Source organism: Microcaecilia unicolor, chromosome 2, assembly GCF_901765095.1.
Source record: "Microcaecilia unicolor chromosome 2, aMicUni1.1, whole genome shotgun sequence".
Classification (NCBI taxonomy): Eukaryota; Metazoa; Chordata; class Amphibia; order Gymnophiona; family Siphonopidae; genus Microcaecilia; species Microcaecilia unicolor.
The window spans coordinates 132,928,489-132,953,744 of record NC_044032.1 but is presented as its reverse complement, the minus strand read 5'-3'; the positions used below and the strand labels follow the sequence as shown (position 1 = coordinate 132,953,744).

Genomic DNA, 25,256 nt, shown 5'->3' with positions numbered 1-25,256 from the left:
TGCATTGCCTTGCTAGTATATTTGTATAGTAATTAGTTCCTTATAATAGCTTTGCATTCCGTTTTCGTTAACTACTATCGTGATAGGAGACAGTCATTTTGTGCATGCCGCGTTTTGCTCCTTGCTCGCTAAACCGGATAGAACTAGTTTAAAAACCATGTTGCTGGCTCGTTAGGTTTAGTGCATCTGACCCTAAGTAAAATTTAGCCCCTTAAAGTGCTTTTAAAATTTCCATGGTATTCACACAGAGCTTGGAAGAGATGTGCCTGCCTTTCAAACCTTACACTAGGCCAGGGATAGGCAACAGGTCCTCGAGCGCCACAAGTACATCAACTTGTGAGGCATTTTACTGATTATGTAAGTAATTTTATACTGCATTTTGTTGTCAATTTTGGGGATGTTGTATGTTTTCTGCTGTTTTATTATACTGTATGTTTTATTTTTGTGAGTGATGCTGTAATCCGCTTAGATGTATTGGATAGGTGGGATATACATTTGACAGTAAAATAAAGTTTTCAGGATATCTACAATGAATATACACGAGATAGATTTGCATACAATGCATTCAAATCCATTGTAGATATCCTGAAAACCTGATATACCTGTGGCACTCGAGGACTAGATTTGCCTATCCCTGCACTAGGCAGCGTCATGCTTAATCTGCTTCCAGCTTGAAGTCCTGACCTCAAACCTCAGAACCATGGGTGGAAGAGCACGAGATGAGGATCTCCAATTATGGGCAACAATTATAAGTATCAGAAAGAGACTATTTATATGGATTCATCTACCCTACACAGTAAAGTAAATGGCCTTTTTAGGGTGAATTGTTGCTTTGAGAATTTCAAGTCATTGATCAAATGCTATCCTATCCCCACACCATGATTAAAAATATGCCACTATACCAAGAGCCGGGTCTACTTTGGCTCTGCACTTGTTGAGTTCATGCTCTGTAGATCCACAGCGATAGCAAATTCCAGTTCCCATCTCCTGAATTCTATGGGTTTCTGGGCAGTCTGCGAGTCCATGACCAGGCTTTCGACAGTGGAAACACAACTAAAATGACAGAAAGAAACAGAAGTTATTATATTGTTTCATACATGTATAAAGATAGGCAGTGAGGGGAGATATGATAGAGGTCTATAAAATAATGAGTGGAGTGGATCGGGTAGCCATGAATCGCTTGTTTACTCTTTCCAAAAATACTAGGACTAGGGGGCAAGCAATGAAGCTACGAAGTAGCTAATTTAAAACAAATCGGAGAAAATATTTCTTCACTCAACTTGTAATTAAACTCTGGAATTCGTTGCCAGAGAATGCTGTAAAAGTAGTTAGCTTAGCGGGGTTTAAAAAGATTTGGATGGCTTCCTACAGGAGAAGTCCGTAGACTTGAGGAAAATCCACTGCTTATTTCTAGGATAAGCAGCATAAAATGTATTGTACTTTTTTGGGGATCTTGCCAGGTACTTATGACCTGGATTGGCCACTGTTAGAAACAGGATGCTGGGCTTGATAGACCTTTGTTCTGTCCCAGTATGGTAATACTTACGTACTTATGTAGTGCGCATCACAGAAAGCAACCAAATTTTTAAAAAGAGTCAGAAGTAAAAATTTAATGGAAAGTGGAAAGAAAATTAAGTGTTTGGGAGTGGCACTAACAAAGGGACTTTCATGTCCTTGCATGTCTGAACTTTGTTTTTGGTTTGTGGTAGCTTTTCAGTTTGGACTCTTATTGAGAAGCTTCCCCACTCAACTCTAAATTTTAAGTTTAGTTATTGTATATATTGTATTTTATAAAATTTTATGTATATACATTTGTAAACTGCATAGGTATAGGTGGTATATAAGTCAATAAACCATAACCATAACTCTTGTTCTCTCCAAACAGTTAACTACTTGAGTCACATCCAGTAACTTTTGTTGCTGCAGTTAGATGAGAAAGGAAAAATTATGTTCTTTCCTGATAATTTTCTTTTCATTAGTCCTTCACACTATTCTAGACTAGTGGAAACAGGGAATAAATTGGTGGAGATAGAAAATCCTGACCTGAGTTACACCTTATAAGCCTTGCTAGGCACTGCCTGTGTTCGGTATTTACATAGACAAAACAGTGGAAACAGGAAATAAACAGGAACAAACAGCCTCAAAGCACTTAAACCAACTGTAACAGAACTGAAACTTGAGAGAGCCAAACCCCCCTCTAGATCCATGCATTAGAAATACTGCTTCTTCATTTTCTATTGAACACTACAGTTGAACCACTGGAGAGGCCTATTTAATAGTATGAAGGACCAGTGGAAAGAAAAATTATCAAGAAGAACGTAATTTTTCCTTCTGAAGCATCCTTTCACACTATTCCAGACTAGTGGAATGTCCAAAAGCAATCCCTAATGAGGGCAGGATTCAGGCACCACCACCTGCAGAACTGTAGCCCCAAATGCTGCTTCCGAGCCAGCTGCCACATTCACTTGATAATGCCTAGTAGAGGTATGCAAGGTTGCTCAAATAGCGGCTATGCAAATGTCTGCAGGGAAGACCAACCATGCCTCTGCCCAAGAGGATGTAGTACTCCTCGTGGAATGAGCTCGCACAGCCTCGGAAGGCAGTTTACCTGCAAACACGTATGCTGAAGAGATTGCTTCCTTTAAGCACCTTGCAACTGTAGGTTTAAGATGCTGCTTGGCCGTTTCTGCATACTGAGCACCATGAAAAGCCTGTCTGTCCTCCAAAACTCATTTGTAATTTCCAAGTATCGAATCAAGAATAAGCCTCACATTCTAAAGCTTCAAAGTAGAATACTGAAATGCACACACCTCCCTATGAAATGAAGAAAGGAAGGATGGAAGGAACTGCCCTCAGGAGAAACCCCAGCTTCAGTAAAGCAAAGAAAAGGGTCATGACAGGACAGGGTTTGAAGAACCGAGACATGGTGAGCCAAGGCCACACACACAAAAAAAAAAACCATCTTCAATGTCAAATCCTTAATAGAAGCCTGCTTGAGGGGTTCAAAAGTTTACTGCTTCTCCCCACCCCTCCCGTCCTGAAGCAGCTTTTGTGAAACAAGGGGTCCTTTCATCGAGCATATGAAGACAGAGTGGATGTTTTTGAGTTGGGATGTGAAACAAGTGGACAAGTTTCAGTAAGTGGATCGATATTAGAATAGCAAGTTAAGTAGCACTGGCAGTGCACTGCTTCTGTGCTTCCTCCTTTACTGAAGAGAAAATAAATATTCTTTCATCTAGGGGCAGTTGTTTATAATTATACTGGGCATATTACAATGTAAAGATTGATTATAGAGAGTTCCATCTGTTACTTAATAGGAGTAGCCCTATCAGCTTTTTTTCAACAGTGGCTTTTTTCTCCGTTTGAATTTTTGGTTGTTTTTCCACTGTTATGTTTGCTGTGGCGTTGAAGCCAGTGATAGTAGCCCCTTTGAGGTTTTTGTAATTAGCCATTGTAGGCTTTCCTCAGGGTGGTTGAGGCTTCTTTTATTTAATTAATGCTTTTAGTGCTTTGGCATTTCTCTATTTCAATTTGAGAGCAAAAAAAGTTTTCATTTTGTATAGACATATCTTTTATACACTTTTTGAACCATTTCAATTCTAAAAGTCAAACTGAAATAGGGTACAGTATAATAGGTAGTTCATTGTCAGTGGCTGTAGTTATTGTAAGGTTCTGCTTCTCTATTATGGATCAATTTTCTATTTTTCTGTTTGCATTCTTCTTTGTCTTGATGTGCTCCTCTTTTTGGGAAGGTTCTCTCTTTTCTACGGTGGAAAATACGAGAATATATTGGAGTAATTCGGATATACTTTTTCTGTGATCTTCCCGTTGTGTTCTTCTGTATTTCTTGTAGAATCCTTCTTTACTCTTATTTTTTCAGCTACTTGTTTGGAGAACCATACAGACTTCCTGTTTCTCTTGTGTTTGTTTACCTTCCTCACTTAAAGATCAGTTGCCATATTTATAGCAGTCTTCAGCTTGAACCACAGATTTTCCACAGCTCCTTCTGCAGGTACTCTCCCATTTTATCAACATCACTTTGTCTGAAGAGTGTTGTTCTCGTTCTCTCTCAGTCTCTCGAACTTCCAAGTGACAAGTTAAGAGCAAAATGGTCACTGGCACTCTTTCAGAAACAACAACAATTTGCTGAACACAATGACCATTTCAAGCAGAACAGCACCTGTGCCCCTTCTGGCAGGTTATGGTACTGTGCAGCCCTAAAGCTCTATTCCCAAAACAATGGAAACCACTCTTTCCATAGTATTCTGCCACCCGGCTAATTTTGAGTGATCACAGCTAAGGGTGAGAAGGTGAAGGTCCTAGTCAATCCTAGGACCTTCTTCTGAGAATAATAAATGCAGTACAAAGCTGAGTACTTATGGTGCTTCTTGAATACTGGTTATTTGTTTACTGGGAATTCATGTAACAAAATTACAGACCAGTGGCCTCTATCCCTTTATGGATTATCTGTCCTCCTTTTCCCTTCTTCACCATACACAATCTGGCTTCAGACCCAATTTCAGCACGGACACAGTTCTAACCACATTAATTGCTAACTTCAGGAAAGAAATTACCCAAGGTAGGAAATTTATCCTTATGCAATTTGATATGTCAAGTGCATTCGATGTGGCAGACCAGAATATGCTACTTGAACTAATAGACAACTTAGGTATAGGAGGGTCTGTTCTAAATTGGTTCTGAGGATTTTTAAAATCTAGATCCTATGAAGTCAAATCTCCTAATTCCATCTCCCCACAATGGGTTCCAAACTGCAGAGTTCCAAAGGGATTCCCCATCTTATTCAATATTATGATGTCCCCCTTAGAAAAGGTGCTCGATGCTCATGGTTATAATAATTTAATTTATGCGGATGACGTAACCATCTACATCCCTTACAAAGATTCTACTGAAGAAGTGCTATCTATCTTCAAATCAGGTCTAAACCTGATCGAGAATTGGGCCTCCACCTTTAAACTAAAATTGAATAGAGTGAAAACAAAATTTCTGTTATCTAACCCTCACCATGTCATAAACTGCCACAACTTCATACTGGTAATGTAACTTATTCACTGGCGTTCCAACTAAAGATACTTGGTATAATAATTGATTCCTATTTTATTCGACATCCAAGTCCAAGCAGTCATCACAAAAACCATTAAAGCAATGTGGAAACTAAAAAGAATCAGGCATCTCTTCCCTAATGATACGTTTAGAACCCTAGTACAAACATTACTATTATCACACTTCGATTATTGCTATTGCCAGCAAATGGCTATAAGGAATCTTCTTTGAAAAAACTGCAGACAGCTCAAAATACAGCATCCAGATTAGTCTACAAGGCTTTCCTTTGAGGAACGGCTAAAGCAGCTGGTGCTCTTCAGCTTGGAGAAAAGGAAGCTGAAGGGAGATAAGATAGAGGTCTATAAAATAATGAGTGGAGTGGAATGGGTAGACGTAAAGCGTTTGTTTACGCTTTCCAAAAATACTAGGACTAGGGGGCATGCGATGAAGCTACAAAGTAGTAAATTTAAAACAAATCGGAGAAGATTTTTCTTCACGCAACGTGTAATTTAACGCTGGAATTCATTGACAGAGAATGTGGTAAAGGCAGTTAGCTTAGCAGAGTTTAAAAAAAAGGTTTGGACAGCTTCCTAAAGGAAAAGTCCATGGACCATTTTTAAATTGGATTTGGGGATAATGCACTATTTCTGGGATAAGCAGAATAAAATGTTTTGTACTTTTTTGGGATCTTGCCAGGTATTTGTGACCTGGATTGGCCACTGTTGGAAACAGGATGCTGTGCTTGATGGACCTTTGGTCTGTCCCGGTATGGCAATACTTATATACTTATGAGATTCAAAAGTGCAGCCCCTTTGTTTATAAAGTTACATTGGCTCCCAATCAAAGTCAGAACATTCAAACAATATACATTTGCTTTCTAAACTCTTTATGGCTTAACCCCCGATTATATGCAATGTTTAACTGATCTCCCCCTTTTGCAACGCTCTCCCTGGTTCAAGAGATTATCCAACCCTCCACTATCCCCATTGCAAAAATCTGATCTACAAGTCAATCTATATGTCAGGATCCCCTTACCTCTGTACCAAATGGTAGAATTCCCTCCTGGAATTCATCAGATGGGAACATATTTATGCAATTTCTCAATTCCATTCTAATTGTTATTATATATAGATGACTATAAATTGTTACCTTCTTGCATCTGGCATTCGTTTCCATATTACATATTGTAACTATTCAATCCTTATTTATTTTATTACTACTTAATGTATGCTATCCACAGTGCGTTTTTTCTAACATAAAAGGTGCCGGTACTCAAATGCCAGGCCACCCTTCAGGGGTGAGGTGATCACTGAGGGGCCCACCCCACAATGATCAGGCACCCTGCAACCAGTCACAGAATCTATGAGAATTGATGTACAGGGCCTGAGCTCTTTCACATAAACTTAGGGACCATGGGTCAATTTTAGTAGACAATGAAAAAGATGCCGGTACTCAGTACCCCCAAGTATCCCCACAAAAAAAGCCCTGGCTATCCAACATCATTTTTTGTACTGTTAATCACAAGTTGTTAGCCACATTGAACCTGATCTATTGGGGGTAATGTGGGATATAAATTAAACAAATTAATAAATAAAATAAATAAATGAGAAGAGTAACATCAAATACCCATCTGCCCAGAAGGGTCCACGCCAGATTCTAACATGTGAATCAGCACTGAAAAACCTTAAACCCTTACACCATCTTTTGGCTTCCCAAATCCGGAACACTGTGAATAGCAGAACCATTTCCTTGTTCAGTCTGTCACAGAAAGCTAAAATTTCATCTCATTACAAAAATAAAATCTATTTCAAGAAAGCAGAAAGCAAGCATTAGACCTTAAGGGGCTCATTTTCAAAGCACTTAGACTTAAGTTCCATAGTAACTATGGAACTTTGTAAGTCTTAAGTGCTTTGAAAATACGCCTCTATATGTAACTTAATGTCCCATTTACTGCTTCAGTGACGGAGAGGAGGGGAGAACTCACCATCTGAATTTTCTTTTTCATCTGCCTCTTGACTCTCCTAGAGTCCCGCCGCTGATCTTTCTTTATTGCTGCTGTAATGTCCTCTTTGCTGTCTGCACCTGTTACCCTCCCATTCTGTGTGTCATGTGTTGTCTGCTTTAAATAGTCCTCAAATCCATTCACGTCTTCATTAGAGTACTCTTTTTTCTTGTTACTCTTCTTCTGTTTTGCTGGACGCAGGTCACTCTGTTTGAGAGAAGTCTTCTGCAAAGAATGTGTGCCACTCCCATGCAGCTTTCCTTTCTGCGGGTTGCCTCTTTTCCCAGTGCTGATGGAGCCTTGCTTCATGTCCTCCCATGGCGTTGCATCCAGAGTTTTCTTTCTGTTGTTTGCACGTGCCCAACGGGTCATGGGAACAACTTCAGAGATACTCCACAGGGCTCAAATACTGCAGAGAAAAAAACCAGTTCATTAAAGATTCTTTTGAACATGAACACGAAGAACCACAACTCATTTCTGCATTCCAGTCAAAAAATTTATCTTAAAAAAACTCGGTGTTACGTCTTTTCTAAAATTGTAGCTCCCCTGACAGAGTTATGAAAGCAAGAAAAAGCCAAATTACTTTTACAGAAAAAATACACAGTGGTTTCAAAAGTGAGGACTCCGGCATTTTTCTCTGCCTTGCATGTGCATGGATGAGGAGTTTCACTCCGATACAAATTATCAAGTAGGCACTGCTGCTCCTTACCTGCAGGTTAGTACCACCACTGAGGTAAAGGTGTTCACCAGCATCATAGACCCAGAAAATGCTCCTAAACAGACATAAGAATAGCCATACTAGGTCAGACCAAAGGTCCATCTAGACCAGTATCCTATATTCAGAAGGCCAATCCAGCTCACAAGTACCTGGCAGAAACCCAATTAGTAGTACCATTTCATGCTACCAATCCTGTGACAAGCAGTGGCTTCCCCTATGTCCATCTCAATAACAAACTATGGACTTTTCCTCCAGGAACCTGTCCAAACCTTAACCCAGATATGCCGCCGTTACCACATCCTCTGTCAATGAGTTCCACAGTTTAACTATTCTTTGAGTGAAAAAATATTTCCTCCTATTTGTTATAAACGTATTTCAATACTATTTCATTGAACGTCCCCTGGTCTTTGTATTTTTTGAATAAGTGAAAAATAGATTCACCTCCACCCACTCCACACAACTCAGGATTTTATAGAACTCAATCATATCCCCTCAAAGCAGTCTCTTCCAAGAGCTGAAGAGCCCTAACCTTTATAGCCTTTCCTCATATGGGATTAGATCCATCCCCTCTATCATTTTGGTCATTCTTCTTTGAACCCTTTCTAATTCTGCTATATCTTTTTTGAGATATGGCGAACAGAACTGAACACAAGGTGAGGTCACACCATGGAGTGATACAGAGGCATTATAATATTTTTGGTCTTATTTTGCATCCCCCTCCTAATAACGTCTAGCATCCTGTTTGCTTTTTTGGCCACCACCGCACACTGGGCAGAAAATTTCAATGTATTGTCTACAATGACACCTAGGTCTTTTTCTTGACTGCTGACTTTTAAAGTAGACCCTAACATCAGATAACTATGATTCGGATTAGTCTTCCCAATGTGTATCACTTTGCATTTGCCTACATTAAAATCCATCTGCCATTTGGATGCCCAGTCTTCCAGTTTCCTAAAGTCTTCCTGCAATTTTTCACAATTCGCAAGCATTCCAACAACTTTGAATAGTTTCATGTCATCTGCATATTTAATCACCTCACTCACTGTTCTGATTTCTAACAGTGTTCTATTGATTGTCCTCCTTCCACCAGGTCTACTACATCAACCCCTTTAGTGCTATATACTCCCTGTTTCTCCTTTCCTCCAGTGTATACATGTTCAGGTCAGCAAGTCTCTCGTCATACGTCTTGTAACGCAAACCCCATCCTCGTAGCTTTTCTTTACACCGCTTCAATTCTTTTTACCTCCTTTTTACACCCTGATGCACCTTCGGTCTGTCCCAGTATGGCAACGTTTATATTCTGATGTCTCGATTTTTTTTTTTTAATTCTTCTATCCCTACCACTTCCCCAGAACAGCATTCCAAGTATCCACCATCCTTTTTGCAAAGATACCAAGTCCCACGCATTCGCCTGTGCTCACACTGTAACACGCCGCGCAACCCTCCTCACACACCCAACTCCGTCAAACTCATACCTGAAGTCGCCTACTAACAATCCCACTGAGTTCCTTCCCCTACACAACTTCCCTACTTCTCTCCTTCTGGCCTCTATATTCGCCTTGCCGGAAACAGGAAATTGCGTCATAGGGGAGCGCAGTATGTCCGAAATGAAATCGAAACTGGACGGAGTCGGTTAATTAAGTACCGTCCAATGTCGATGCAGTAGTGTTCCGTAAAAGTATGCAAGGATACCCATGTTACCTGCTTTACATACGCTTGAATCTCACCGTAATTTGATTGTAATAAAAGAGCTTTTTCCATGTGATATATTCAGCGCAGCCGCACTTGTTTTCTGTGCTGGGGGGCGACTAAAGGCGGGCTGATGCAGCGGGACTTACCAAGGAGGTTGGATTGAGAGCAGGAGACGGGGAGGAGGAAAACCTAACACAAGGAAGGAGGCGGGGTGAGCCTATCTAGCCTATTATATTGGCTGAAGTCAATAGGCGGAGCTTACCGCTATAGTGGTTCAAAAATAGATATATATGTAACGCTTTTGAAAACAAAAGCAAAAACGATTATTAGAAATAAGGGACTGCCTATGCTGGTTCATCTGTAAAAAGTCAAAAGCGGAAGGTAAATTTAAAAGAAAAAAAAAAGGAATGGGATCTTGGGGGGGGGGGGGGAGAAGAGGGCGGGCAGTTCCTACATGGGAGCGGGAGGGCAGGGGAGAGACGGGAATCGCTGCCTTGGAGCCAGGCAGGGGGGGGGCCCAACTGGTAGTCTGCAGGGGGGTGCCAGAGACCCTTGGCACGGCCCTGCACCCACACAAACACTGGAAACGCTTCCTCCATTTGTGAGCACTAGATCCAGTGTTGACCTTTCCCTCATGGGTTCCATCACCAGTTGTCTGAGCAAGGCAGTTTGACAGTCATCCACGATCTCTCTACTTCTTTCCTATTCTGTCAACGGGATGTTCCAATCCACATCAAGCGAGTTGAAATCTCCCAATAGCTCCCCCCCTTTCATACCAAGCTTATGAATATCTTCTATCAGGTCCTTATCCAGCTTCTCCATTTGAGCCAGAAGTCTGTAGATAACACCTGTGTGGATACAGATTCCATCTTCTCTTTTCAGGATGATCCATATAGCTTCTTCCTTTCCCCAGGTACCCCACATTTCAGCTACTCTGATATTTTTTTTTACATACAGTGCCACTCCTCCACTTCTTCGGCCCTCTCTATCCTTTCTAAAAAGATTATAGCCCGGTATGGTCCCATCCCATTCATGGGAATCATTGAACCATGTCTCTGTAATAGCAACAATATCCAAGTTTTCCTCAAACATTAGGGCTTGAAGATCTTCTTCTATTTAGACTACGAACATATGTGCTCATTGCTTACCATGTGCAAATTGAGTAAGGATGGTTTTTGTTATTTACATGACCTTTCCATCTGCCATCATGTTTTTTCTGGGAGTGACTTTCTGAATTCCCTTGTTTCCTTTTGTCACACCCACCCTCTAGCTGAAATATTTAGTTTAAATATCTATTAGGAAACTCTCTTAGCAAATGCATTGTGACATATGCCTTATTTTGTCGCAAAAATTTAATCTCAACATTATCTTCTTCGCTAAATGCCATTTTAACCAAAATGAATCTCAGTGGTCACTTCTTGAATAACATCATTTTGAAAAAAGGAATCATTCAGATTTTACAGCATCTTGCAGTAACACCTGTCGAGAATAGGAATAAGTTTTTAATAATAGTACATTTGTTTGGGGGTTATTTGGAAAAATTTGGGGTCCCGTTTTTCTGGACACCATGTACACATTACACAGGGCTTTTTTTTAGGGGGTATGCACTGGTACTAAGTTCTAAGAGAAAATCCGCCGCAAGGCGGAGAACTCAAGACTCCCCACAGAGAACAACAATAATTAATTTTTAATCCGTATTTGTCTATTTTTATATTTGTTCTTGAATTAAAATGTAATGTACTTTTATTATCATATACGTATCCCTTTGCATATTTTAATATGTTATTTATTTGTGTATTGTTTTTTATAATTTATGTTTTTAAATTTGGTTATGGACTCCTGATGCAGGCCTAACGGCCGAAACATGACGTTGTGTCGAGTCTTTATATCACAATAAACTTCTCTTTTATTATATATCTTCTCAGTCTTTGGGATCCTTGGTCGTCCTCCTACTTTTTGTATTACTGGTACTAAGTTCTAGCATTTTTTTCTGTTGCCTTGTAGAATTGATCCATAATCCCAAAGTATTAATGAAGAACTCAAGTCCTGTTCTACCCAAACATATATAGAGAGAGCTATACATTGGCATCTTCTATTTATCTCCCCTGGGAACACTGTGATGAAGCAGCCACTCTCTGTGGCTCCCTACCCCAGGCCAGATATGCTTCAACTACTCTGCTCTTCTCATTTCTCTCCAAGTGGCCTCCAGTCAATCCCTGTGGACCATGGAAAAAGCAATGACCTGCTAATCACAGTGAGATTGCAGTAGAAGCAATATTACTAGACAATCCCCCAAGGCCCAGAGGAATATATTGCAGATTTAAACAACAGCTAGCATGGTTAAAACATGAAATGAAAGAAGTTATAGCCAAAAGAGCATCTTTCATTTAAAAAACAGATACAAGAACACTGACTATTCCTGTAATAAAATCAAACACAATGTATATTTTAATTTTTAAATATTGATCTTGAATTTAGGTTGTCTGTATTTTATTAACGTTGCCAACTTGGTTCTTGAGCTGTATCCAACAGGTCTGGTTTCTGAATCAATAATGAATAATTTGCATACTGTACATTATATCTGTGGTGTACATGTATTCCCCTCATTTGCAGTATCTACCTATAGATGGTGCTATGGTTCTTTAATTTCACTAATATTAGTGCAAGCATAGGGAAGTAATTTGTTGTTTTGATGATGTTGTTGTTGAACAATTTATGAAAGAAAGTAGTTTATTCTGGTAGTAAACTGCTACTGAAGTAAATATATGGTAAGACATGATGAGCTGGATATTATGGGAACTTTTCTGAGAACTAGCTTTTACCCGTGCACTTGAATATAACACGCAAATAATGTTATAATTTTTTTAAAATTTTTATTTATTCAGTTTTCAATTTTACAAGCATACAGATCTTGTAGTAGGAAAAATTGGATAAAGAAAGAAACATAATCAAAGAAAAACCATTACAAATTAATTTCTTCACTCCAATATAAGTCCACCTGGGGGAGTTCAAAATATACAAACATTGTTGAAGTAAAATAGCAAGCAACTAATACAATTTAACTGAGGGATCGGACGGATTCCGGGCGCACATTTCTATATCAAACGCTATCACTAGATGGAACTACTGTTCCAACAGTCTTTCTAGATGTTATAAACAACTCCGGTTGAGATGGATCAAAAAAAAAAAAAAATTTTCAGATTGGTAGGTGACTAAGCATTTGCAGGGGAATTTTAGGAAAAAAAGTAGCTCCCAAATTGATCACTTCTTGCTTCTTTTGCAGAAACTTTTTCCGGCGTAGCTGTGATTCTCTTGATACATCTGGAAAGATGTTAATTTTTAACCCCTTGAAGATTTTATCCTGATTTTTATAACATAATCTCAATATCCAAGATTTTATCTGGCGATAAAGCCACTGTCGCCACTAATGTGGCTGGTAAAGCTTGGTCTGTATCTGAGATTTCTAATAAAGCGGAAACATCCAAGGGTTCATTCTCTTGCTGCTGCTGTTGCTGTCGTATATTCTGAGAAGGAATATAAAACACTTGTGTGAAGGGAGGCATATTTTCCTCATTAATTTGAAGAATATCTTTAAGGTATAATTTTAACATATCTTTAGGAACCATATTAGACACATAGGGGAAATTCACAAACCGTAGGTTATTACGCCTAGTAAAATTTTCCATATTCTCCGCTTTCCTTCTTAAGTTCACGAAATCTTTTAACATAACATTTTGAGTTTCTTGTATTTGTTGTATTTCTTTGGCTTGAGTTTCCACCTGTACATTTAAACTTTTAACTTTATTCTCCACACAAACCACGTCTTGTTTAAGTTTTTGTATCTGTGGAAGCAAAGCTTTGCCAAGATCTGCTATTAAATTCCAAAGAAAATCAAGTGTCACTTCGGGGGGGTTTAGATTGAAATACCACAAGTGAGAAGGCTCCTACCTCCGTTTGTTGTAGGAAAGGTCCAACCCCACTGGAATTAATTCCTCCCTCCATTGATGTCTCAACCGGCGTGTTCTGAATCGCTCCTTCATGCTCTCCTCTTGCCCCTGGTCTCCCTTCCTCTGCTTCCCTTTCCGGGTTTGGAGTCGGTGACGCCGATAGTAGAGGAGCAAATCCACGCTGTGCTGGAAGAGGAGGAGGCGTTCGAGCGTCAGGGCTCAATGATACTTCCAGCTCTGGAGATCCCTGGTCGCCTTCAACCACGACAGGAGACCTCAGCGAGCCGCTCACCGGTGTATTTGCGTCCAGGTGAGCCCACTGTAGAAATATATCGATGGGGCCACTTCGAGTTGGGGTTCCCGGTCGCTGGTGGGCTACGGCAGCGGCTTTCCCCCTTCTCTTTGGCATCTGTAGGTATATTTTGTTGGATTAAACCAGCAGAAATCAAGTAGGAAATTTTCACAGGAGCTCCTAAGAATACGTCCGTCCTACTCGGCGGCCATTTTGAACTCCCAACAACGAATGTTATAATTTTTAACCTTCTTTCATTCACCTCTCTGATGTCAGAAGAAATTCCTGTTAAAACTCTGATTAGCTGGGATTTATAATTTGTCTGGGAAAAACTATTTCTCATCCCAATTTTAATCTATGGAATAATCCAAAAATTATTTCAAAGATCCTTTCAGCAAACTTAACAGCAACAATTCTGAACACATAAAAGGCGGCAGTAAAAATACAGAACAGCAATAAGCATCCTGGGAAAGCCAGACAAGTCAGACTCTACCCCACACAAACCATGTACCAGCAGAATCTCTCACCTTGGTCAATCACAAAACACAGACCAACCCTCACCAATTAAAGAATAAAAGCACCAACAATTAGAACAGGAAACACTGAGAAATCACATTCTCTATAAGCAATACAGCACAGGAGAAATAAAATAAAAAGGCATTAACAACTGAGGGGAGCAAAATGCAACAATACTTACTACCTAAAATGAAACTCACAAATAAATATCTAAATACCCATGAAATTAAAAAAAAAAAAATAACTTGTGGGACACAGCATCGCCAGCAGCAGAGTTTAAATATATTCCTTAAATACATGCCATGTAAGTTAAAGGGGTATTTGCCAAATAGCAGTTAGACAACATTCTAGCATTCATACGCATGTAAATGAACACATACACATCTATACACTAATATTCCAAACATTTACACCTTTTATAAGAGCAGGTTTTGTTACACTTGTAACAAAAATAAAGCAGCTCTTGCCCAACCAGATCCATCAATATGAATCCGAGTAAATCAAGGGAAGGGTGGGGGAAAAATAGTACTAATCAATGTTAATACACTCCACTTCCCTTAGCACTAACACCAATGAAACATGAATAGAGGGACATAGATAAAATCTGGATACCCCAGATCCATCAGATACAGTCTATACTACCTTAAATCAGTGCGTTAATAAAGGATCAGGCTTTTACCCAGTCAGCCACATTCCCAGGCCCTGCTATGCCTTGGCTTATCCTGCCCAAGAACCTTGGCATTTTTTTTCACACTAAAAGTGGATCTGAAGGTCTCCTCCAGATCTGACTTTATTACTAAGAGTTAATAAAGGATCAGGCTTTTACCCAGTCAGCCACATTCCCAGGCCCTGCTATGCCTTGGCTTATCCTGCCCAAGAACCTTGGCATTTTTTTTCACACTAAAAGTGGATCTGAAGGTCTCCTCCAGATCTGACTTTATTACTAAGAATGAACCTGCCAGGGGGTTGTTTAGAGGCAGTCCAAAACAGAATCCAGAGACCTCTGGATCCAACTTTAAATGTGAAGAAAACAAAATGCTTATGTTCCTGAGCAGGAAAAGCCAGTGCAAAGCAGGCCATGACAGCAGAGGTTCCAGGGATATGGCTGAGCAGAGGACTGGGAAATCCAGATCCTCCAGCTTTTTTTTTTTTTTTTTTTATTTATAACTTTTCCATATTTACATAAAGATGATAATACATCAAAATGTATGAGAAATTTCTCCTGGCCTGGATTTCTTTAGCCAAATCTGGAAAATTTCGTATTTTTCCACCCATGAAAATAGCATTCATTTTTCTGAAATAAGTACGCAAAATTAAATTTTTGTCCGTTTCCAGTGCAAACGTAACAAGCAATGTTGCTCGAGCTGATATTTCAGATCGTTCTAGAAAATCAATTAAATTCAAATTTTGAAGAGGTTCTGGTGCAGTTGTCAAAGGCAAAACCTTTTTAAGATATTGTGTTCTAGTCACTAAAGGGTGACTTTCTGTAGGCTTATCCAAAATCTCCAAGAAATACTTTTTCAAAAGTTCGGTTGGTGAGACAAACAGTGAATCAGAAAGCTCAATATTCTAAGATTGTTCCTTCTATACTGATTCTCTATATATTCCATTTTTCGTGCCTGGGCTTTGTTATCCTTTATGACAGCCACCACTGTAGTTTGCAATGATTTAAAGTCAAGAGTCAAAAGTTTCCAATTTAGTATGGTGAGTCTCAACTCTAGTGGTTAACTGATCATTTTTTTCCTTTAATTGACTTATCTCAGTCTGAGCATAATTAAATATCCGCTGAAGGGATGCATTCACCCCTTGTATGGCTTCCCAGATCGTGTCCATAGTAACTATTGCTGGTTTTACCATGCCACCTCTTAACCCAGGAGATATCTCTTCTTGGGTTAAGGCTAGGGGCAATACTCCCCCTTCTGTTGTACCAATACCTGGAGTAGAGGCGAAAGCTGGTCCTCCTACCGCCGACGAAAAGTCGCCCACTTCGGACGCTTGTTCGAACGACTTGTTCTCAACTCCGCTTTTCCTTCCGGGTTGTGGCGGGGTTAAACCAGACGGAGGGCTCAATGTAGCTCCCTCAGATCCTCCAGCTTTAAAGTGTTATAGACTGGATCAGGCAGATCCAGGAGATCTGGCTTTTACTCAGTCCCTAAATACAGCACCCAACATCACAGGCTGTGTTCGTCAGAGCCCTAAACAGGCACACACATTCAATAAGAAACCAAAAAAAGGTAACAGGAACACATAGAAATTGTCCTATAGTAAAGCATCTCCTTCCATAATCCCCCAACCCCTTCATATACTACTACTACAAAGTCCAGCATCTCCCCTACCCTTCACATAAAGCTCGGCAGCATCTTCCCTGCCCTTCCATACCCCACCCTTCCCCTTACAGACTGGCAGCATCACCTCTGCCCTTCCATTCCCTGCCCCTCCTAGACTGGCATCACTCCACCCCTCCCACTCCCAGACCAGCATCACCCCTGCCCTTCCATACCCATCCTCTTTCCTCCCCATAGAATGGCATCATATATCCCCACCTTATAGACCAGCATCATCACTGCCCTTCTCAGTAACCCACCCTCTCATAGCTCCCCTGCACTTCTCTACTCAACTATAAGCATAACATCCCCCCCTCGAACCTGGCATTGACTCTGTCTGCCCTTCAAAAATGTGTGGGATAAACATAAAGGAATCCTGTTCAGAAGGAATGGATCCTCAGAAGCTTAGCGGAGATTGGGTGGCAGAGCTGGTGGGGGGAGGCGGGGCTAGTGCTGGGCAGACTTCTACGGTCTGTGCCCTGAAAATGGCAGATACAAATCAAAGTCAGGTATACACATATGTTTAAACGGTTTTTATTGGCATTTCAGCATGTTATACCATTACAAACTTTCATGTAGCATACCACAAACAAACCATGCCACAACAATCCAAATACCTGACTTTCCATCAGCCAGTATTTTTTAAAACATCATTGGTTTATTATTTTCACCCCCCTCTCTCCTCCTCCCAGCCAGGTTTTTAAATGTCAGGTATACACATAAAGTAGCACATATGAGTTTATCTTGTTGGGCAGACTGGATGGACCATACAGGTCTTTCTCTGCCGTCATCTACTATGTTACTATCATGCTTATTTTCGAAGGAGATCGCCGGCCATCTTCCGACACAAATCGGGAGATGGCCAGCGATCTCCTGAACCCGGCCAAATCGGTATAATCGAAAGCCGATTTTGGCCGGCGCCAACTGCTTTCCATCGTGGAGCCGGCCAAACTTCAAGGGGGCGTGTCAGTAGGGTAATGAAGGCGGGACGGGGACATGGTCACTAGATGGCCGGCTTCACCCAATAATGGAAAAAAGAAAGCCGGCCCTGACGAGCATTTCGCCAGCTTCACTTGATCCTTTTTTTTCAGGACCGAGCTTCAAAAAGGTGCCCCAAATGATCCCTGGAGGGAATCGAGGATGACGTCCCCTTACTCACCCAGTGGTCACCAACCCCCTCCCATCCCCCCCCAAAATAAAAAAAAAATATTTTTTTGCCACCCTCTATGCCAGCCTCAAATGTCATACCCAGCTCCCTGACAGCAGTATGCAGGTCCCTGGAGCAGTATTTAGTGGGTGCAGTGCACTTCAGGCAGGTGGACCCAGGCCCATCCACCACTTACCTCTTACACTTGTGGTGGTAAATGATAAGCCCTCCAAAACCCCCCAAAATCCACTGTACCCACATGTAGGTGTCCCCCATCATCCCTAAGGGCTATGGTAGTGGTGTACAGTTTTGGGGGGGATTTGGGGGGGCTCAGCACCCAAGGTAAGGGAGCTGTGCACCTGGGAGCAATTTTTGAAATCCACTGCAGTGCCCCCTTGGGTGCCCGGTTGGTGTCCTGCCATGTCAGGAGGACCAGTGTCCTACAAATGCTGGCTCCTCCCACGACCAAATGCCTTGGATTTGGCCGGGTTTGAGATCGCCGGCATTAATTTCCATTATCAGCGAAAACCGATGCCGGCCATCTCTGACATTTGGCCGGCCCCAACCGTATTATCGAAATGAAAGTCAGTCTGTGTTCTCAGGAAGTCTTCCTTTGGCCTGCTTCTGCAGGTCCACAGCATGCACTAGTGTGTCTCTCAACCAGACAGTATAAGCAGTTGGTCTCTGGCCTGGAGTTCCAGAGATAAAGCTCTGTGCTTCAGTGTTTAAACAGTCGGGCCTAACCTAGCCCTAAATTCCAAAGTACACTTATTAGCTGGGTTCTAATATAAACTTGGCTTACCTTAGGGGTGCTTCTGCAGCTTACATTTCTGTAGTGGAGGCATAGGATGGTGGACTTCTCTTCACTCCTCAGGGCCTCTCTGTTCTATCCTGCCAGCAGGCTATTGGTTTCCTACTCCCTCTGAGCCCTGCTGTCCTGACTCAGCAAGCTACCGAAGCTATTCCCTGCCTTAAGGTAGCTCAATTCCTGCCTCAGTGAGGGAGTGTCCTTAAGGAAACCCTGCCTTGTACCATCCACTCCCTCACACCATCCATGGTGTAGACTGGATAGAGATGCCTGTCCTGACTTTCTACGGTGACTAGAAACCCTGAGGCATGGTAACTTCTGTGGTCCTCAGTAGCTCAGAGCACATGGACATTGTATACTCATGATTTTTAACAGAGTGGTAGAACATTTGGAGGAAAAGGAGTGGTCAGAAGGGCGCAAGAAAGGAGTGCCACATGAGCTTCTTAGCAACGGTCTGGTCAACGAGAATGTTACAAGCAACAGTGGCCATAGTAGGGTTTTTCTTATTCATGAAAGCCCACGGGTAATTGAACTGGGAGCTTTAGGATGCAATGGATACTGGCAAGGAGGGCTACAGCTTGGATTTTAAAATTGATAGGAGAAAACTGATCAAGCACAAGATTCCTAATAAATTATGGTATTTGGTTTAAGGGGTTTGTGATTCTCCATATGAAGTGAGGCTGTTCTGTGCAGCTTTCTTATTTATATTTTATAGCATGCTGAGCTGGTTGCAGCCTTGGCTTACAGAATGGGAGAATCAGGGTTGCTAAATACAGAGCATACAGGTTTACCAGGAATCAGTGTATGTCAGGATAAGTAGATACAAAACTAATCAGAAGAGAGCAGTAGAGTTTCTGTCATTAAAGCAAAGTGGCAGAGAAAGCAAAGATACTTACCTGTAGCAGGTGTTCTTTCCAAAGACAGCAGGACACATATTACCATATATGGGTGACATCATGTGACAGAGTCCAGCATGGACACTACCTAGCATTCTGGATCTTTCTGCAGCATTTGGCAGTGCTGTATCATGCATCTGCAGGTGCCTTCCTGCCTGATATGAGTGTGAAGGACCAGCAGTATAGTAAAAAGCTTAAGGAATACAACTTCTAGGGGAGGTGAGAGGGCATTTGGTAATGTGTTTCCTGATTTCCATGGAGAACATCTGCTACAGGTAACTTGGCTTTCTCTGAGGACAAGCAGGACAACTCCATTACCACATATGAGAATCCATAGCTACCAGGCTCACTGAAAACAACAAACAACGGACAATAGGGACCTGCAAAAGGAAAGGTCAACAAGGAACCAATTAAACTAGAATCATATATATTCCTGTTGTGTAGGTGCAGCCTGAAACAGAACAAAATTGGACCTAGGAAAGTGGAGTTGGATTCTAGACTCCAAACAAATTCTACAGAACTGTCTGACTGAATCAACTGTCGTGTCAGGAATCCTGCTCAAGGCACTAGTGAGATGTGAATGTGTGAACAGAAGACCATGTTGCAGCTTTGACAATCTTCTCAATGGAAGCTGATCTCAAGTGGGCTACTGACACAGCTTTGGCTCTGATATTGTGAGCTGTGACATGACCCTCCAGAGTCAGCCCAGCTTGGGCATAAGTAAAGGACATGCAATTTGCTAGCCAAGTAAATAAAGTGTGTTTACTGATTGCTGTCCCTATCCTGTTTGGGTCAAAAGAAGAAAAAACTGGGAGGACTGTTGATGGGTATTAGTCTGCTCCAGATAGAAGGCTAAAGCTCACTTCCAATCCAAGGTGTGCAGTGTGCTTTCACCAGGATGGGCATGAGGTTTTGGAAAAATGTTGGCAGGACAATTGACTGATTATCATATAAATCCAACACCACCTTTAGAAGGAACTTAGGATGTGTGCAGAGAACCACTCTGTTGTTATGAAACTTTGAGTAAGGTGGATCCACTACTAGGGTGTGAAGCTTGCTGACTCTGTGTGCTGAAGTGACCGCTACCAAGAACAAAACTTCCCAGGTCAGGCACTTCAGGTGGCAAGTGTCAATCAGCTCAAAAGGAGCTTTCATCAGTTGGGTGAGGATGATGCTGAGGTCCCATGATACAGGAGAAGGTTCAATAGGGGTTTTTATCAAAAGCAAATGCCTCATAATTCAAACAACTAGAAGCTGTATGGAGATGGACTTCCCTTCCATAAAGTGATGGTAAATGCCAATTGCACCAAGATAAACCCTTACTGAGTTGGTTTTGGGGCCAGACTCAGAAAGGTACAGAATGTATTCAAGCAGTTTTTATGTAAGGTAGGAAAAGGATGTAAGGCCTGGCCCTCACACCAGACAGCAAACTTTTTCCATTTGAAATTATATGAAACTGTTTGCTGTTGTGGAGTCGTTGGTGACTTCGCCTTTGAGTGAAACAGCTTTTCCCTTAAGTCAGCAGTTAGCTAACTTTTTTCAATCAAAGATGACAGGGGTGGCCGGGGAGATTGGTATGATTATGGATTATGATGCTTTAGAGCCGGAGTTGTGGTCTTCTTTTACACCAGTGGATGAGCAACAGATGGCACGTGTCATCAGTTCCTTATTGAATGCAGAGTGTCCTTTGAATGTTTGTTCCACACTGGTGATGAAGATGATGAAATCTGAGATCTCTGGCACTATGATGTCACTTGTTAATAGAATATTTGATGAGGCCTTCGTGCCCTCTGTTTTGAAAAATGCAGTGATTTGGCCTTTATATTTAAATCTGTTTATTGACGTATTATATAATACATGTGTACATCATGTTCAGCGAACAGCCTTTCTAATACAACAAATATCTATCAATCAGTCCACACACGTCAAAACATTTTCTTCTTTTATCCCCAAACAACCTCCCACCCTCCTCTCCTTTAGGCTTAGATTTTTAACTCTGTTTATTAATTTTTTTAGCAAAGTAAACATTGAAGTGAACATAGAGGTAGACATTTTGCAGTACTTAAAGAATCTGCAGTAAATTCTTCGCTGCAAATCAAGACAATACTGTACAAGGGCAAAGGGCCTTGTCTCTGATGGCCCCGTGCCTATATCTCCCCCTTTTATAGGCCTACTATGAGCACTCCATGATATTGGTCTTTATTGTTATACTCCAGCAACCGGTGCAATAGCTGGGTGCAAGTCTTCAAACATCCTATCATAGAAGGTTAAATGCCTGTTAGCAGCCCTAATGCACCGGGCTATTTTGTTGAGATTTAAAACAGATCAAGTGTACCACGCTTTCTCAGAGCAGTGGGAATGTTATCAAACAACCAACATATGCCATGGTCTGCGCTCCATAGGTTACAAATTTTAAACTTGGTGCCCCCAAATCTCCCCTCCCTCCCCTCCCCACCTCCCACCCTCCCCACCCATTCCCAGGCAGGCTCAACTGAAACGGGAGCAACCGCAGAGGACTCTTACAGACCCTATAGATGTTAACTGGAATTAACTAGCAGACTTCTCCCCCTTGGGCTCAGCAATTGTAAATAAGGAGACCAAATTTGAAGGAAATGCCGTCTACGTTTGACTGATGTTTTGGATTCTCGGGCTTCCCACGAGGCTAGAAGATGAACCTGGTTTCTCCAGTGCCAGTAGGCGGGTGCTTCCGGAGAAGTCCAATACTGCATAATGCATTTGCGAGCCACCAAACACAGCTTCCTCCCTAAAAGAGTCGCTGGCGCTCTATTGGGGGCAAAAGCCCTAGGCTGGTCTATCAAAAATTGCCTCTCAGTGCCCTGGACTTTAATACCTAGTCTCAACAAAAATCCGCGCACACGATGCCAAAATGTCCGTACCTTAGGGCATTGCCAAAAAGCATGATAGAACGTACCTGGTCCCTCAATGCACTTGGAACAGGTGGCACTCACCGACCCCTGCATGTGTGCTAACTGTACTTTAGTCATGTACCCCCGTAGTATGACTCTATATCCACATTCTCTCAATCTTTCGTCTGTAACTAAGCGCCTAATCCCTTTCAGCGAGGCCACTACATCCCAGGACGCCAGTGAAGACCCAATGTCCTGTTCCCATTTAATTTTGATTCTATCATATTGTTGCACCGACCTCTTACGGGCCAGAGCCCCATATAAATCCGATATTGCATGTCTTTCCGTCGCCAGATCCATAAAAAATTCCTGTATCTTATCCCCTAAGCGACCTTTTAAAGCTTCCTGGGGGATTGTCTGCATGTAGTGTCGGATTTGTAGGTAAGCAAAGTGAGTTCCCCAATCAGACCCTATCTTCTCTGTTAACATAGCAAATGGCAATAAGTCCCCCTTCTCCTGTAGCAGATGCTCCAGGGTTTTGATGCCTCTCTGCCTCCAGCCCATAAATATCGGGTTGCTCAATCCTGCTTCGAATGCTGCATTTCCTACAATTGGAATCTGATCTGAAATATTTGGGTGTCCCCCTAGTTGTCCAACCCACCACTGCCACGCTAGGCGAAGGGGATGGAGCAGTACACTTTTCCTAAAATGTGGGGGTATTTTGTTACGGGGTAGGTGGAATAGTGCAATCATATCATGTGGTGCGAAGCAGGCCTGTTCAAGCGCTATAGGCGTATAATAATGTGTTGTATCAAGCCAGTCTCTCACGTGTCGCAATAGACAGGCCTGGTTGTATAAGAACATGTCTGGAAATCCTATACCCCCCTGCTTCCAGCCCCCCACCAGCAAGCCTTGCTGCAACTTTGCTTTCTTGCCAGCCCAACAGAACTGGCTACATAGGCGATTTATACATTTCAGATCCATCTTCGTTAGGCGTATAGGTAATGTTTGTAAGGCGTATAGCCAGCGTGGGAAAATCACCATCTGAATCAAATGGACTCGGCCCAGCAAAGACAATGGCAAACCCCTCCAAGAATCCAGTTTTCCCCTAGTATAATCTAAGAGGGCCCGGATATTTAACCGATGTAATTCTATTGTATGCATTGTAAGTCGAATCCCAAGGTATTTAAAAGAGCGATCTGCCCAGCGTAGAGGAAATTCATCCCCCCAATCTACTTCGCCCACTGCCGAAGATGCCAGCGCCTCAGACTTATCCAAGTTGATCCTAAAACCCGAATAATCCCCATATTCCTGAAATGTCTCCAACAGCGTCTCTAATGACTCCTTCGGGGATGTCAAGTGAACCAAGAGGTCGTCCGCAAAAGCTGCGATTTTAAAAGTCTGTGAGCCTATTCTCATTCCCTTGATCAAGGGGTTCTCCATAATGTCTCGAATGAGGGGGTCTAACACCAATACAAAAAGGAGGGGAGATAGGGTGCAACCCTGCCTGGTCCCTCTCTGAATGGGAAAACTTGACGATGTTATCCCATTTACCCATATCGCGGCACTTGGGTTAGCGTATAAGGTTTGAATTGCCTCTATGAATCTACCTGAAAAACCATAGCTTTCCAAAGTATCAAAAAGAAATGTCCAATGTACTTTATCAAAGGCCTTTTCGGCATCAAAGCTAATCAGTAGAGACGCCAAACCCTTGCGTTCCCCATGTTCTAGCGATGCTAGGATTGCCCTCAGATTTTTACTCACGGCTCGACCTCCCACAAAGCCCACTTGACTCTCATGTACCAATCGGGGCAGTAATCTGGCCAATCTATTTGCCAGAATCTTTGCCATCAACTTAGTGTCATAGTTCAGCAAAGATATAGGGCGATATGCTGCCGGATCCAATGGGTCTCTCCCTGGTTTAGGTAAGACTATTATCTGCGCCCTATTCAGGTCGGGTGGCATTGTTTTCAAGTCTACCATTTGATTTAAAAACCTGGACAAGACTGAGACAATATCTGCTCCCATCATTTTATAAAATTCAGCCCTTAGACCGTCCGGTCCTGGGGCCTTTAACAAAGGGCTCTGAGTTATGACCATATTCACCTCCTCTTCTGTAAATGGTTGATTAAGTTGGTCTCGCTCTCGTTGGGTAAGCCTAGGGAGACTGAGGTTATTTAAATACATCTGATTTGCTAGACCTCCGTCCTCTGGGGGGGCATAGAGATTTTTATAAAAGGTCTGAAAAATATTACATATATCCCAGTCTGCGGTTTTAAGTCCTCCCCCTTTTCCTCTAAGGGCCAAAATATGCTTAATTCCCCCTTTTTTTTTAAGGAGTTTCGCCAGCAATTTGCCTGCTTTATTTCCATGTTTATAGAGCATGTACCGATAGTACATGTGCGATTTACGCACATGCCTGTGTAAGAGTTCATTCAGTGCTGATTGTAACTCCAGCATCTGTTGCTTGTCATCTGTGGCATGTGTTTCCCCAAACCGTATCCTCGCCCGGCAAAGTTGTTTACTCAACCGCAGTATCTGCCTGTCTCTGGTGACCCTCGTATAATGTACATGACTAATGATTTCCCCCCGAAGCATGGCTTTAGCAGCTTCCCAAAACAAGACTGGGTCTTTCTGATGTTCATGATTCTGAGCCACATAGTCCGCCCAGCTGGCCTGTAAACGCCCCTTTAAGATAGGATCTGCATAAAACTCTATGGGGAATTGCCACCTACTGTCTTTTCGGGCCTGTCCTCGTGGTTTCCACTCCACACAAACCCACGCATGATCAGATATCATGTAGGGCCCTATCTCTGCTTTTATAATTTCCCCAAACATCTGACTGGAAACAAGGACATAGTCAATGCGAGACTGTGTCGAGTGAGCCCGTGACAAGTGTGTGTAATCCCTCATTCCCGGATGTAACACCCTCCAGACATCCGTCAATCCTAATAATTGGCTCATCTTCAGCAAACCTCTATTATTA

General features: G+C 41.9%; 1 protein-coding gene across 5 annotated transcripts in view; it reads right to left on the bottom strand.

The window, feature by feature from the left end:
* ZCCHC9 (zinc finger CCHC-type containing 9) overlaps window positions 1–9,644 on the bottom strand; it is a 29,427-nt gene extending 19,783 nt beyond the window's left edge. The window contains exons 1-4 of one of the 5 annotated variants that reach the window (XM_030192313.1): window positions 9,257–9,339; window positions 7,773–7,836; window positions 7,046–7,472; window positions 903–1,053 (exon numbers count right to left, since the gene is read on the bottom strand). In XM_030192313.1, coding sequence (XP_030048173.1) covers window positions 903–1,053; window positions 7,046–7,435 — 541 coding nt within the window. In that variant the 5' untranslated portion in view covers window positions 7,436–7,472; window positions 7,773–7,836; window positions 9,257–9,339. The other 4 variants (XM_030192316.1, XM_030192314.1, XM_030192315.1 and 1 more) reach the window with 4 other exon arrangements.
* Window positions 9,645–25,256: the final 15,612 nt, after the last annotated feature.